General features: G+C 45.5%; 1 protein-coding gene across 2 annotated transcripts in view; it reads left to right on the top strand.

Moving 5' to 3' along the window:
• TMPRSS15 (transmembrane serine protease 15) overlaps nt 1-15,702 on the top strand; it is a 780,444-nt gene that overhangs the window by 259,384 nt on the left and 505,358 nt on the right. For both annotated transcript variants that reach the window (XM_073668264.1, XM_073668263.1), the window contains exon 10: nt 6,347-6,496. In XM_073668264.1, coding sequence (XP_073524365.1) covers nt 6,347-6,496 — 150 coding nt within the window. The remainder of the gene's footprint in view (nt 1-6,346; nt 6,497-15,702) is intronic.

The raw sequence follows: 15,702 nt of genomic DNA, 5'->3' as shown, positions 1-15,702 counted from the left end.
TGTTCTCCAAGAATTTTCAAAGATTATGGAGAGTGGTTCCAAAATTTCTTCTACGATCTCCTTCAGTACTCTGGGGTGTAATTCATCTGGACCTGGAGACTTGAACTCATTTATGTTAGCTAAATATTCCCTCACAATCTTTCTGTTTACAGATAACTTGGATTCCTCTATTCCTTTAAAAAGACAGTGAAGATCAGTTGATGTTACATTTTCTTTCTGAGAGAAAACAGATGCAAAATAGGAATTAAAAAGTTCGGCCTTCTCAACATCCTCTCTTACCATTTCTCCATTTTCATCCTGTAAAAATCCTATAGCATCTTTGACTTTTCTTTTACTTTTGACATACCCCCAAAATCCTTTTTTATTGCTTTTGATATCTCTTGCAAGCCTTAATTCATTGTCAGCTTTAGCTAACCTGATACGTGCCCTGCAGGATCTGCAGACTGCATTATAATCTTCTTTAGATATGCCTCCCTCTTTCCATTTAATAAACATTTCTTTCTTTCTTTTTAGCATGTGTTTAAGTTCTGTGTTCATCCATCCTGGTTTCCTTAAATGCTTCCCATTCTTCCTACTTTTCGGGATTGTTAACGATTGTGCTTTGAGAATCTCATTTTTAAAAATTTCCCATCCTTCCTGGACATTTTTGTCCTTAAGGACATCCAGCCATTGGATCCCTCCTATTCTCTTTCTGAGTTTCTTAAAATCTGCCTTTCTAAAATCTAACCTTGAAGTTTGAGTCTTCACATGTCTTCCTCCTCTAGTTATCCAAAATTCTATAATAGCATGATCGCTGCCTCCTAGGGTCCCAGCCACCTTTACCTCCTCAACCATTTCCTCCCTGTTTATAAGGATTAGATCCAAAGTAGCAGATCCCCTTGTTTTCTCCCCTACCTTTTGGAAGATAAAGTTGTCAGCAAGAGAGGATAAGAATTTGCTTGACCTGTTAGTTTTACTTGAGAGAGATTCCCAACAAATGTCTGGATAGTTTAAATCTCCCATGACCACTACGTCATATTTTTTGGAGAACTTGGTCATTTGATACATAAAGAGTTCATCCATATCTTCAGCTTGCCCAGGTGGCCTGTAGTAAATGCCTACAATGGTGTCCTTTCCGTTGTTCTCTCCTTGTATTCTTACCCAAACAGTTTCCACAGAACTCCCAGTCTCTGAAGCTTCAATCTCTGTGCAGATATACGCTTTTCTAACATACAATGCAACACCTCCTCCTCGTTTATCAAGTCTGTTTCTTGCAAATAAGTTGTATCCTTTTAGCCTTTTATTCCAATCATGTGTATCGTCCCACCAAGTTTCAGTGATTCCAATGACATCATATTCCTTTTCCTGCATTAGTAGTTCCAATTCTCCTTGTTTGTTGCCCATGCTTTGTGCATTTGTATAAAAACATTTTAGTTTGTGATTGGTTTCTCTTCCTCCCATATTTTTATTATTTAAATTGTTTTGTCTTTGTTCTTCTTTTCCACTTCCAGTAGCAGAGATCTCAATAGTATTTGTCAGCTGTATGGCTTTTTCTGGCCTTTTGCTTCCCTTCCCACATTGTTCTAGTTTAAAGCTCTTCTGATGAGTGTAGCAAGGCGACTTCCAAATACATGTTTTCCAGTCTTCGTAAGGTGCACCCCATCTCTAGCAAGTAGTCCATCGTATAGGTAATTCATTCCGTGATCCAGAAATCCAAATCCTTGTTGACGGCACCATCGACGTAGCCAGTTGTTCACCTGTAGAATCTTATTCCACCTCATTGTTCCATGGCCATCAACTGGGAGGATGGATGAGAAGACCACCTGCGCTCCCAATTCTTTCACTTTCTTGCCTAAGTCTTCAAAGTCACTGCAGATGGTATCCAGGTCCTTTCTTGCGGTGTCATTTGTCCCCACATGTATTAGCAGGAATGGGTAGTGATCTGTAGGTCTGAAGAGTCTTGATATCCTGTCAGACACATCTTTAATTTTTGCTCCTGGAAGACAGCACATTTCTCTTGAGGTTATGTCTGGTCTGCAGATAGCGGCCTCTGTTCCTCTTAACAGGGAATCCCCCATGACCACCACTCTCCGTTTTTTCTTCACAACATTCTTCTTTCTCCATCCAGGAGGATTCTGAGGGCTTACAAGGTAATTCATTGCTGGCAAAGTCTTATTTTGCTGTATTTCTTCATGGTTCTCCTGCTTGAGAGCCTGGTACTGGTTCCTGAGCAGTATGGGTGCTGACTGCCTCTCGATCCTCCTGCTTCTGTGGGTCACATGCTTCCATTCCTCTGTTTCGTCAGGTGCAGTTCGAATTTCTTCTCTTTCTGAATCATGAAGAGATAATTCTGCTCTGTCTAAGAACTCTTCACCTTATATATAGTGTGGTAAAATGATCTGGCAATATGATTCTTCTCACCAGTAGGATTACGGCGATTAACAAACTTGTCCAGTTTTTTTTTATTATTTTAGTAGTGAATAAAATAAAACATTAAAAAAAAACATTTTTGTTTGTGTCGCCATTTTCCGAGAGCAGTAAAGTTTTCATTTTTAGGTCGACAGAGCTGTGTGAGGACTTATTTTTTTGAGGTGAGACGTTTTTATGGATACCATTTTGGGATAGATATGACATTTTGATCACATCCTACAGCATTTGCGGTTTTGGCAACCAAAAGCCGTGATTTTGTTAAGTTGTTTCTATGTACAGTGTTAATCGAGTTAATTATTTTTAGATTTTGAAAAATTTTACTTTTCTGGACACGCAATTCCACATATGTGTATATATATATTTTTTTTATCTTTATTTTTAATGGAGGAAAATAGGGGTAATTCGAAGTTTAATTAATTTTTTTATTTTTTCATATTTTTTTAAACTTTTTTTTACTTTGTACTGTATTTATTAGTCCCCTTAGTCCCGTTAGGGGACATGAACCAGTGATCGTCTGATCGCTTGGACTACAAAAATACCACAGTATTGCTGCATATAGTAAAAATTACAGTCTGCTTTCAAGCCCAGCCACAGAAGGGGTTTCAAGTGAGCTCCATAATGACAGCCAAGGAGATCTTTAACAGACCCCCGACTATCATAGCAATTACTTGGTGCCCCTGGATCACACTACGGGAGTGCCGATGGTTATATAAAATGAAGCGCCCCCATGTCGACATGCTGTTAACGCTGCCGTCAAAGTTTGGCATTTAACAAGTTAAACCATTTTCACAGGTTTATGGCATAAAAAGTTTCATGAGAGTGCTTCTTTAAATTCTGTAGGTTGGACCTGATCCTTAACATATATATTTTCTTTTAAATTAGTGTCTGAATCACATTGGACCCTTAAAGGATATTTTATATCTTTTCTTTGCAAAAATATCTAGAATATAAAAAATAAAATGTTACTTTATTCAAAAACCCTTTTCCACTAAACATTTTTACCTTCTTAAAATTGTGTCTCTGTCATTAAAAGCCCTTCAGTTTATGTTATTGAGCAAGAACCACAATATTTTAATAAATGTGGAACCCTCCTTTATAAAGCCAGTGTTGAAGTATAAATCTTACACTGGGTAAAAAAAGTGCTGTAAGACACAATATCCAAGTACCAAGCTTGGAATACAGAATCAGTACACACAATACAAAAAAAAGTTGTATGAGCAAAGTCTTAACTTTGTGTAGAGCCGCATAGACTCTCTATTGAGCCCATACACAGCTTTAGGGCTCACTTACACGAGCGTATAACTCCGACAAGTGCTATACGATGTTTTATCGGATAACAGTGGGATCAATGTTACATTACGAGTGGCTCTGCAAATTGAACCACGCACCCATACAAGTCTACGGGTGTATGTGAAACATCAGACTGCAATCGAATGTCATACAAGTGAAGTCTGATTTCCACGAATACAGACAATAAAGAAGATGGAGAAATTAACTTCTCCGTCTTCTCGGCACCTGTGATAAGATTCTCTCATGAGAGAGAATCGGATCCAAGTAAACTGACACTTGTCTCAAACTCTGATCAGAGTCTGAGCCTTGTCTTATTATAATAATCGATCCGATTCTCTTGGAAGAGAGAATCATCACCCTAAGGCCATGGCCCCACTATCAGTATTTGGTCAGTATAAGGTCAGTTTTTTTTCTCAGGAGTGGGAGCCAAAACCAGGAGTGGGTGATAAAGGCAGAATTTGTGACTTGTTTCTATTATACCTTTTCTCTGATTGTTCCTTACCTGGTTTTGGCTCCCACTCCTGAGAAAAAATACTGACCGAATACTGACCAAATACTGATAGTGGGGCTATGACCTTATGCAAACAATCATGCAGGAGCTCAGCTGAACAGCATTCTGCATAGTATTTCAGGGCCGGGATATTCACCAATCTGCTGCACAATTTAGGAAAGATATTTAAAATACGAAAACAATAGTTACCCTTTAAAATTTTATGGACACAATCAGAGGCAGTTCAGAAGAAGAAAAATAAGAGACTGCAAACCCTGTTGTAATAATGAACTGGCGGTTTCACAGTTAACTTCTATAATCTGATATGTGCAGTGAAACATAGAAGGTGTAGAAGTCAACAGGTGCAACATTTTCAATGAAGCAAAAAAATATTTGTAGCTAACATTAAATGCTTTTAAGTTAAAAAAAAGCCCCAATGTCTCCAAACCCTTTATATATGAATGTACCTTGATCAAATGACAGTTACAGTACATATATAACTTAATAAAAGTGCTACACAATGTGCAAATAATCGAGTGATACACTTAAAGGAAACCAGGCAGAAACTTTAACCCCACTAAATACTAATAATTTTATATAGCACCAACATATTCCGCAACACTTTACAATTAAGCTGTGACATTTACAGACAATGAAGACATTATCGAGTAACACGGTTCAACAGTTACAGGAGGAGTGAGGGCCCTGCTTGCAAGCTATAATCTATAAGGAATTAGAGGGGACACAATAGATAGAAAGTGAGTGTCATGTACGGTCATCAGCCAGGATCTTTCCAAGTACAGCTACCAAGTGCTATTTGGTGCCATGAGGATGTGAAGACAGATGAATAGAAGGGACCGGATTCTGAGAAGCATTTAGAAAGTGTGAACAGGGAAGAGTTAGATAAGTGAAGTGATAGACCTGTCTATAGAGATGTGTTTTTGGAGCATGCTTAAAAATGTGGGTTAGTGCATTCCAGAAAACTGTCGCAACATGAGAGAAGTCTTGGAGAGATTCAGTTTCAGATAGAGGGCGGATATGAAAATTGTATTAAGCCGGGGGTGATTTGAGGAGAAGATGTGTTTATACAGTGGTTAGCACTACTGCTTTGCAGCGTTGAAGTCCTGGGTTCAAATCCTACCAAGGACAACATCTGCAAGGAGTTTGTATGTTCTCCCTGTGTTTGCGTGACTTTCCTCCGGGTTCTCCGCTTTCCTCCCACACTCCAAAGACATAGTGATAGGTAATGTTGATTGTGAGCCCCAATGGGGACAGTGCCGATAATGTCTGTAAACTGTCTGAATTGTAAAGCGCTGCAGAATATGTTGGCGCTTTATTAAAAAAAAGATTATTATTATTATAAGTGGGTGTCATTGGCATAGAGATGCTACTGGAAACCAAATCTGCAGATGATTTTTCCAATAGGGGCGGGGTATAGAGAGAAGAAGAGGGGACCTAGGGCTGAACATAGAGAAACCTTGATAGTAAGGTTAATAGAAGAGGAAGATGAGCCGGTAAATGATACAGTGAAGGAGCTGTCAGAGAGGTAGGGGAACCAAATAATTGATATGACTGTGTGTATCCCTTTAAAATATAAGCTTGTCAATCCCTATATGACCCCAAACAGATGCTCCAGATGTGAGAAATTGCATTTTGAAGTTGTGTCTGAAAGTGCATTAGGGCGAGATGATGCACTTCAGTTCTTTTATACCTACCCATCAACTGACCTTCACTCGAACTGTCATTGCTGGTTAAGGGTATGTTACTTATTTGAAAAGACTTTGCTTCTCTGTGTTAGAACAATAGTGTTGTATATGGAAGATAAGGAATACGTGGATAGGATTCCATCACAGCATATTCCTTTCTTTATTGGTTTCCAAGGTGCAATACTGCATTATGACTATATTAACTTCTATTTTTGCATTCTATATATTAGGACGGTCATAACTCACCATATCTACTGTATGTGATACATTTTTAATGTTTGATATTCACGTGATAATGATTTACTAAATGAGCCTGGTTGAACAAGTACAATGAATATTGAAGTGATGCCTGCAGGTGGTTATTATGAAATGTTCCTTAAAGATTACATCTGTTAAATTAAGAAATTTACATAATTTATTGGACATATGTTATCTGTTGTTTCATCTGAAGATAAAGAGAAGATTGACTGCAGCTTTGAAGATGGTTTCTGTTACTGGATTCAGGATATAATGGATGATGCAGAGTGGGAGAGATTCAATGGTCCAAATCATCCACCGCTGTCCGGACCTGATTATGACCACACGTTTGGCAATAATTCTGGTAAGTTCTAGTAATCTGCAACATAAACGCTGATTAAATAAATTATGTGCAAGGGACACATGGCTTTATAAGCACAAATGGGGTAACTTTGTGTCCAAATATGGTTGTCACCTGAGATTTCAGAAGGTCTTACCATCACAAAAAATGTTGTTATAATAATACAGTTTGGCTAAATATGTGGTCATCTCTAGCTACAAGTTCATCTTAAAAAAGTACTTCTGATATTCCAACACAATCAAGAGTGTCTGCATGTAAAGATAACAAGAGGAGCTTCAAAATCCAAGAGACTCAAATGGCAACTTTTACTGGGCAGACAGGTCTCTTGATAACTGATAATGGAGAAGATCTACAGTAATCTTTAGCGTACATAATTTTGGTACAGACTGCTTTTTCAAGAGTAAGAACAAACTTGGTCTCCTTTGCAGCTATATAACTATCTTTCATAGGACAATTATGAACTTGCTTGGTGGTGACTATGATGTTTGTGTCACCACTAGTGATGAGCGAACGCGCTCGCCACTACTCGGTACTCTCCCGAGCATCATGGTGCTCGACAAGCTCGGCACTCGGCAAGTATTTCCGAGTTGCTTGGGTGGGAACTCGGGTCCCCTCCCTGCATGTTTGGCTCTCTTTAGAGAGCCAATGAACATGCAGGGATTGCCTGACATGCACTGTAATGCCGTAGCCATGTTGGTTGTGGGCATTACAGTGATTGGCTGGCCACACAGCGTCATCAGGTCTATATAAGACCTGGCGCTGCCATGCTCGTCACAGTCACTCCAGATCAGACAGTGTAGGGGTTCTGCTGCTGTGTCAGGGAGAGATTTAATCGTGTATTAGGTAGTGTAGGGAGAAAAACCGTACATTACACATATCCATCTTAACAAACAGTCCTTTTGAGGACTAACTAATCCATCTGCAGAGATATCAGGCAGGCAGTGTATATAGGCAGGCAGGTAGGGTATATAACAGACTGCAGTGCACATAGGAAAAGAGGCTTCTTTACAGTTCTGCCTTCTGCTGCTGTTATATTTCTAGAAATAGGCCCAGGTCTCAGGGGACAGGAATATTATTTTTTTGCTTCTTAATCCTCATAATTTGCTTAAAAAGCAATCCAGAGAACACAGTTTTTCTGCACCATTTGCTTGTTGGCACTGCAGAATACAGCCAGCTAAAAATCCAGCTATTTAAAACTGTGTTTTCTCCATCACATGGATCACATATACGTTTTCAGAAAATACTGCCATTTCTGGCCTGCATTAAATTTTTTTTCAGTGTGTCAGCAAAGTTTTTGATACTGGTTTGCTGTTCAAAACAGTTGCCTACAGGCCAGGTATTTAAAATTGTGTTTTCTCCGTCACACGGATTACATATATGTTTTCAGAAAATACTGCCATTTCTGGCCTCCATTAAAAAAAATTTCAGTGTGTCAGTGAAGCAATTGACACCAGATTGCTGTTCAAAATAGTTACCTACAGGCCAGGTATTTAAAACTGTGTTTTCTTCGTCACACGGATTACATATACATTTTCAGAAAATACTGCCATTTCTGTCCTCCATTAAAAAAATTTTTCAGTGTGTCAGTGAAGCAATTCAAAGCAGTTTGCTGTTCAAACTTCATACCTTCAGGCCAGTTATTTAAAACTGTGTTTTCTCCGTCAAACGGCTCACATATTAGTTTGCTCCAAACTCAGTCATTTGTAGTGAGCATGGAAGATACTGTCCTCCATTTAAAATGGGCAAGGCACGCGGCAAGGGACGGGGAACTGAACGTGATGGTAATGGTGCATGCAGAGGCCGAGGACAAGGCCGTGGGCAAGCCGAAATTGTGCCACAACAAACACCCACATCTTCTCGCCTGACCTTCTTGTCCCAATTTCTAGGGGACCGCAGCACACCACTATTGAACCCAGAGCAGTGTCAAAAGGTTGCTAGTTGGATAACGGATAATGCTTCCAGGCACTTAGCCACCACAACCACCCTGTCTTCCACACGGTCAAGTCTTATTAGCCGTGAGTCTGTACCGCATATTCCTCACCCTGAGCCTCCTTCCTCCCACCATGCCGAGTAACCAGAGACAACTGATCCCACACTTGGACACTCTGAAGAGCTGTTCATTTTTCTATTTATAGATTCGGGCCTCTTGCCCGGTCCACTTGAAGCGGAGCAAGAGGAGATCGCATGTAGCGATGCCCAAATATTTGAGCAGCCACGGTCACACGAAGGTGACGGTGGGAAAGTGTCACAAGAGGTGGTCGATGATGAGACACAATTGCCAGATAGTCAGGAGGAGGACCAGGGTGCGGAAGTGGAAGACGATATAGTAACTGACCCAACATGGCAGGAGGACATGCAGAACGAGGACAGCAGCACACAGGGGGAGGGAGGCTGAGCACCCCAACAGGCAGGAAGAAGCAGTGTGGTGGCCGCAGACAGAAGGCAGGCAACCGTTCCCCGTAACACCAACACGAAGGAAGTTGCCAGTACAACTGTTAGGTCTTCCCGAGTCTGGTTGTTTTCTAAAGACTCTGCCGATAACCCCAAAAAGGCCATTTGCACCACCTGCCAGGCCATCATCAACAGGGGTGGCAAAACTACCTGCCTGACCACCACCAGCATTATCAGGCACATGGCAGCAAAGCACCCGACTTTGTGAGCCGAACCCCAGGGTCCAGGAACAGTGTCTGCGGGTTGCACCTTTGCTTCTTCCGCTGTTGTGGATGCTAGCCAATCCCCTGTCCATGGTGCATGCGAAGATGCCTCCTGCCCTGCACCTGTCGTTGCACACTCTCAAGTAGCAGCATCAGGAAGCACGTCCATGTCCTTGTCCCAGAGCAGCGTTCAGTTGTCCATACCCCAGTTCTTGGAACGCAAGTGCAAATATGCAGCCAAAGCCCCACAGCCCACACTAATAAATTCTCACATTTCATGACTGCTTCCGCTCGAAATGTTGCCTTTTAGGCTCGTGGAGACGGAAGCATTCCCAATCTGATGGCGGCGGCCGTCCCTCGGTACTCGGTCCCCAGCCGCCTCTATTTCTCCCAGTGTGCCGTCCCCGCATTAAACAAGCACGTGTCCCAAAACATTATCCGTGCTCTCAACAATGCAGTTACCGGTAAAGTCCACCTAACCACGGACACGTGGACTAGTGCTTGTGGGCAGGGACGGGACATCTCGCTGATGGCACACTGGGTTATCATTAGTGTTGAGCCACCCCCATAGTGTTCGAGTTCGGTTCGGTTCGTCGAACACCCGTATGTTCGCCGAACTGTTCGTCGGACTGTTCATCGAACACCTTCGAACACCGTTAAAACCAATGGCAGGCAAGCAAAAACACATAGAAACACATAGAAAACACCTTCAAAGGTGTCCAAAACCTGACAAACTGCTCAGAAGACCCAACTAACACATGGAAAAGTGACAAGTACATATAGTCATGCGAAAAGAAAAGAGGTGGAGGAGTAAAAGGAGGGAGAGACACAGATATAGGCATGTCATGCCCTTCTAAAACCAAAAAAGTGCGAAGCCGACGCGGCCAGTCTGTTCCTGCCCGTGCGACCTCCCTGTCGCCGGGTTTGTCCATGAGCCGCGGTGGACCCTGATGGCAAGCCCCCTCTCCCAATACTGGTGCCTGTCCGCTGGTGGGTCGAGCCCCCTCCGCGGTGGGGGAGGAGTAACATCTGCAGAAGAAAGACCATCTTCCAGCCAAACTAAGATGTCTACTTCTTTTCGTGGACAATGTGATATGATCCCTTTCTTACGGACACGCCCATCGCTACAAATTCCAGATGAGGCACAAAAAAAGCAGGTGCTTCAACGGATATCAAGTGCTCCTTCAAGTGGGCTCTCCTCCACCTCAACTTCAACATCACAAATACTCCAGTCCTCAGAGGTGTCACCCCAATTGCACTTGCTTCCTCACAGCTCCCAAGTCTCCAGCTGCCCGTCTGAGTATGGGGTAACACAGATGGTTGTGTCTGCACAGCTGATTACTCATACTATAGCCTGGGAAACAGAGGTCTGCTCCAGAGCTTCTGTTAATCCAGACGTGGAAATTATCTGCACTGATGCCCAGAATCTTTATAAGTCGGATCCAGGACCAGATGAAGAAGGTTCTGAGCATAATGTAGACCCTCGCTCCCAAACTGTAACTCCTGTTGGTGGAGACAATGATGAAGACAATGATGAGACTCAAATACCTGATTGGAGCAACAACTTGACTTTTCGGTCAGGGCAGGAAGAGGTTGGCTCTGAGGACGACGGGTGTGAGAACACACAGGGTGATGATGACGAGGTTGGAGATCCCACTTACTGTCAACCCACAGTGAGCCAGTCGATGAGGTCAGCAGAGGAGGTGGAGGAGGATGTGACTAGCCCAGGGGATGGGGATGACTCGGTACCCGGGCCTTTGCCTGGCCTTGGGGATGTCGCGGTGGTCGGCTCCCTGGCCCGTACCCTGGGGTCACTCTTTAAAAGAGTGGATAATTGTTAATTTTATAAGAGTTCGTGACGCCACCTGTGGTATCTGGTGAGAAGCACCAGCGCTGCAGCAGTCCACTGAGGTCGGTGATAAGGCAGCTCGATGGTATAGCTCCCCACAGGTGGAGCTAGATCTCAGGGCAGAGTATGCAGGGGGAATGCAGGAGAGGCGAGACCCAGCTGGGTCAGAGAAAGAACGGGAACGGACACGGTAGTCACTTCAGTACCTTTTACTGGTGGAAATTCAGGCACATCCCGGAGCCCTGTAGGGTGAAGGGTGCATATCAGGATACTCCCCAATGAGCGGGTGTAGGGCCTCCTGTTTCTTGCCTCTGCATAGTAAGTTTCTGAACTGCCTGGAGCTAGGCCTAACTTTGACTCTGTCCTGCGCTGGCTGACCTTGTGGTAGGGCCTTCTCTTGGACTTCACGCTCCCAGTATGCGGGGCCTAAGCGTCTCCTGGCTCGGTTATGTATCAGCACCTTAGCGATCCTGGGACATGTAGCTCTCCAGGGATTCCGGTTATGCATTACTGGGTCATAGAGATCCCGGTAAGCTCGGATCTGGTGTCCAGTAAATGCTTCGGGGTGAGCTGGTTAAGCTCCTCTGCCCCTTATGTACTAACTCGCCACTCGCCTTCAGCTTACTCGGGCCCTCACTAGGCTATACACAGTAACGGCAGCTTGCCGCGCTTCACCGATCTTATGGCGCCGGCACACCTTAAGCTCTTTCTGGGCTCCCTGAATCTAGCTAGCAGGAGCCTTGTGCTCCACTGCTGAACTATTAACTGAGTTCTCTAGACTAGACTGAGCTCCACTGCAGACTGACCTCTCTTAGGCTTCTCTACTGCAGGAACTCTTCAGAGGAACTGAACTGACTAGCTCCACCTTCTCTATTTATATCCCTAACGGGCTCCCTCTGCTGGTCTGAGGTGGAAGGTGGAGATGTGTGAATGTTTATGGGGTCCTCTTGTGGAGGATTCCATCAATACACTCTTCTAGGATCTGTGATACCAAGCACAGCAGGGCATAACCGATGCTATTGACGATGAGGTTAGGTTGCGCCTTCCTGGACAGAGACGGAGTACTGGAAGCACGTCAACAACTGCATCCTCAACCACAACTCTGCCTCTGACCACAAGTCGTAGTGGCTCTTCAGTTAGCATGGGCTCTAAGCCTTGCATAGCCTGGGCATTTTTTCAGATCGATAAGGGTGACCCAACTCGTGTTATCTGTAGTACTTGTCACCAAAAGCTAAGTAGAGGCCAAAAAATCCACAGTTTGAGTACTTCATGCATGTACCGTCACATGGATATGAAGCATAAGTTGCAGTAGGAAGCTCACTGTGCTAGAATGCGGCCTAGCGGGCTGGGCCAACCATCGTCTGCCCCATCTTGTGCATCCGCAGCCTCTTCATCCTCTGTGACTGGGGGGATGCAGTCACACATGTTTTTGGATGCAGACCTGCCACCTCTTTACCCGCAACAGCCAGTGTGATTGGCAGGTTGTCAGTTCATTGGGAAGTGGAAACACCTGCTGGTGTTGAGCGCTCTCCGACATCGAGAGCACCACCTTTGGATCAAGACAACCTAACATGTCCGTCTGCATCTTCCTCACAGACCGGCAGTTTGCCAGGGACACCCTACTTCACCCCGTCTAAGCAAAACAGCCAGCCCTCGGTCCCTCAGATGTGGAAAAGTAAAAGACCATTTCCTCCTAGCCATGACAAAGCTAAGAGGTTGAATTTCACCATCTGCAAGCTGTTGGATACAGAAATGCTGCCTTTCCGCCTGGAGGACACAGAGGATTTTCGAGACCTTATGTCCGTCGCAGTGCCCCAGTACCAGATGCCCAGTCGGCACTACTTCTCAAAGAAAGGTGTACCTGCACTCCACCAGCATGTCGCACAAAACATCACCGCTTCTTTGAGAAACTCTGTGTGTGACAGGGTGCATTTCACCAGAGACACTTGGACGAGTAGGCATAGACAGTGGCGTTACATGTCGCTGACTGGGCACTGGGTAACTATGGTGACAGTAGGACAAGGGGCTGCTGTCCAAGTCTTACCGTCCCCACGAGTTGTGAGTCAATCCTCTTTATCTCGAAGTTCCTCCACTGCTTCTGCCTCCTCAACCTCCTCTCGGTCCTCCACCTGCACCCAAAGCCTGTCTGGTAATGCCACCTGCTTTCTAAATGCGCAGAAGGAATCCTGCACACCTCCTTACTATGCTGGCAGCAGGGCTCAACAGCATCAGTGTTTACTTTGAAATGTCTGGGAAATGTGAGTCACACAGCTGAGGAGTTGTGGTCAGCTCTGGAGACCCAGTTTCATGAATGGTTGTCTCCACTGGACCTGAAACCAGGGAAGGCCATGTGCGACAATGCTGCAAACCTGGGTGCGGCCCTTCACCGGGGCAATGTCACACACGTGCTTTGCCTGGCTCACGTGTTGAACCTGGTTGTCCAGCAATTTTTAGCCCACTATCCCGGACTAGATGGCCTTCTGCAGAGGGCACGGTCGCTGTGTGCTCACTTCCGCCGTTCGCATCCCGCAACTCAACGACTTACATCTCTACAGAAGTCATTGCGCCTGCCAGTTCACCGGCTGAAATGCGATGTGCCGACATGGTGGAATTCAACTCTGCACATGTTGCAGCGACTGTGGCAGCACCGACAAGCCCTGGTGCAATATGTTCTGACGTATAGCCTGGGCCAACGAGATCAAGAGATGGGGCAAATCATGCGGCAGGAGTGGTCTCAGATCAGGGACCTATGAAGTTGACGCGCCCCCTGGGCCGTGGGGTACCCGGAGCCGGGCTGGTAGACGCTGAGGGTTGTAGTCACTGTGGCGGTGACCCGGTCCATGACCCAGGGCGGCCAATCCAAGGGTAATTTGTATATATGGGTTTTATAATGTCCGACTACGCCACCTGTGGAGTGCGGCCAAAGGGGCCGCCGCTGAGGAACAGTCCTCTGAAGCTGGTGGTTTTGCAGCAATGGTATTATTACTCCCCACAGGAAGAGTGTAGCTTCAGGGCAGTGTGGGTGGATGATGGTGGTTGTAGTGCAGGGAGTCAGTAATGAACACAGAGTCCGTGTGATGCAGTCCCAAGATCTTTACTCACAGTTGTTGCAGTCCAGATTACAGGTACCAGAGCAATCTCCCCGAAGTGCTGTACGTACTCCGTGAGGGGCTCAGTCCACCCCCAGATAGCTCCGGAGTACTTAGCAGGACCCCCTTCTGTGTGTCCTTTCTCTGGCCTTCTCCCTGCACCTCACACCCAGTGACACTTCTATCCGGTATCCTCGGGCCTTGGCGGGCGACGTGTGTTCCGTCCCCTGGGTCCTATGTGGCTACCTTCTTAGTGAGACTAGTGTGGACTTTGGCCTGCAGTACATGAAATGCTGCAGCCTCCGGTTTCTAGTTGAGCCTTGCTGTTTCTCTGCTAGTTGAGGGACCGGTTCCCCTTATCTGGCCTGACCCCTCTACCTCCTGGTAACAGCGGGAGTACGGGTGGCCTTCTGCATGGCCCGTACCCCTAGGGTCCCTTCGGTTCCTGGAGCCTTCCTGCTCCTACTCCTCTCTTCTCTCCTTCAGTCCTGGGCCTCCCAGGCTAGGCCCGCCTCCGGAGCAGAGCTCATGCAGAGCCTCTGCTCCTGTCACTTTTCCTCCTCTGACTGGCTTGCTCTTTCTAAGATGGCTTCCTATTTATACTCTCCCTGTCATGTGCTCCCCTAAGCTGCTCCCCTAAGCTCCCACTACATAGGACCTGGGACTGTGCTCTCCCTTAGGAGCAATCTCGCCCTACCCCCACTGCGGGTATGTGTTGGATGCAGGTGTTAGGGTCCCAAGCCATATTCCTTCCTTACCTGAGGGTGAGATACCACACCTCTGGGTGAGATGCAGTAACTCTGTGGCGACTGAACCCTCAGGTGCGCCACACACCCTTCTGCACAGTTTTGAAATGGCGACGAAGATGTTTAGTGCTGAGGACGATGCCATTATCAGCATGACTATTCCGGTGATTTACATGCTGGAGCACACATTAAACAGAATTCTGAGTCAGGTGGTGGGACAAGAGGAGGTGGAGGAAGTAGAGGAGGAGTCGTATGTGGAAGGGATAACATCTCCAAGGTCCAGACGGTCGGTAGCACCAAGGCGGCAGGCATGGGAGGGTGGGGGAGAGGGATTAACCAGGGCACATGGTAGCAGCCAAACTGTTGATTAAGGTGCAGGAGCCGAGGAAGAAGTGGAGGATGAACTGGCGATGGGCATGTAAGACTCATCAGATGAGGGAGACCTTGATCACATTTCTGTTGTGCGAGGTTGGGGGGAGAGGGCAGAGGAAGGAAGCATGATTCTTACCTCGCTACCAACACAACAAGGACTTGGTCCTCCTGGATGCGCAAGACACATGAGTGCCTTCTTGCTGCACTACCTGCAATATGACCCTCGGATTGTCAGAATTCGAAGAAATCGTGACTACTGGGTTGCCACACTCTTAGATCCCCGGTACAAAAGTAAATTTGCCGAAATAATTCCTTCCATAAAAAGGGATTTACGCATGCAGGAGTATCTGCAGATGCTGTTGCAGAATCTTACATGTGCTTTTCCACAAAACACCAGTGGTGCACGTAGTGAATCTCACAGTTCTAACTTGCCAACCGTGGGACTGTCGAGTCTTCATCACTCAAACAGTAACAGTAACACAGTATCTGCTGGTAACAG

This window comes from Phyllobates terribilis, unplaced genomic scaffold (assembly GCF_046119375.1).
Source record: "Phyllobates terribilis strain yellow unplaced genomic scaffold, ASM4611937v1 Scaffold_2__4_contigs__length_985480577, whole genome shotgun sequence".
Taxonomy (NCBI): Eukaryota; Metazoa; Chordata; class Amphibia; order Anura; family Dendrobatidae; genus Phyllobates; species Phyllobates terribilis.
The sequence above is the reverse complement of the archived record's forward strand: the minus strand, read 5'-3'. Positions and strand labels throughout refer to the sequence as shown.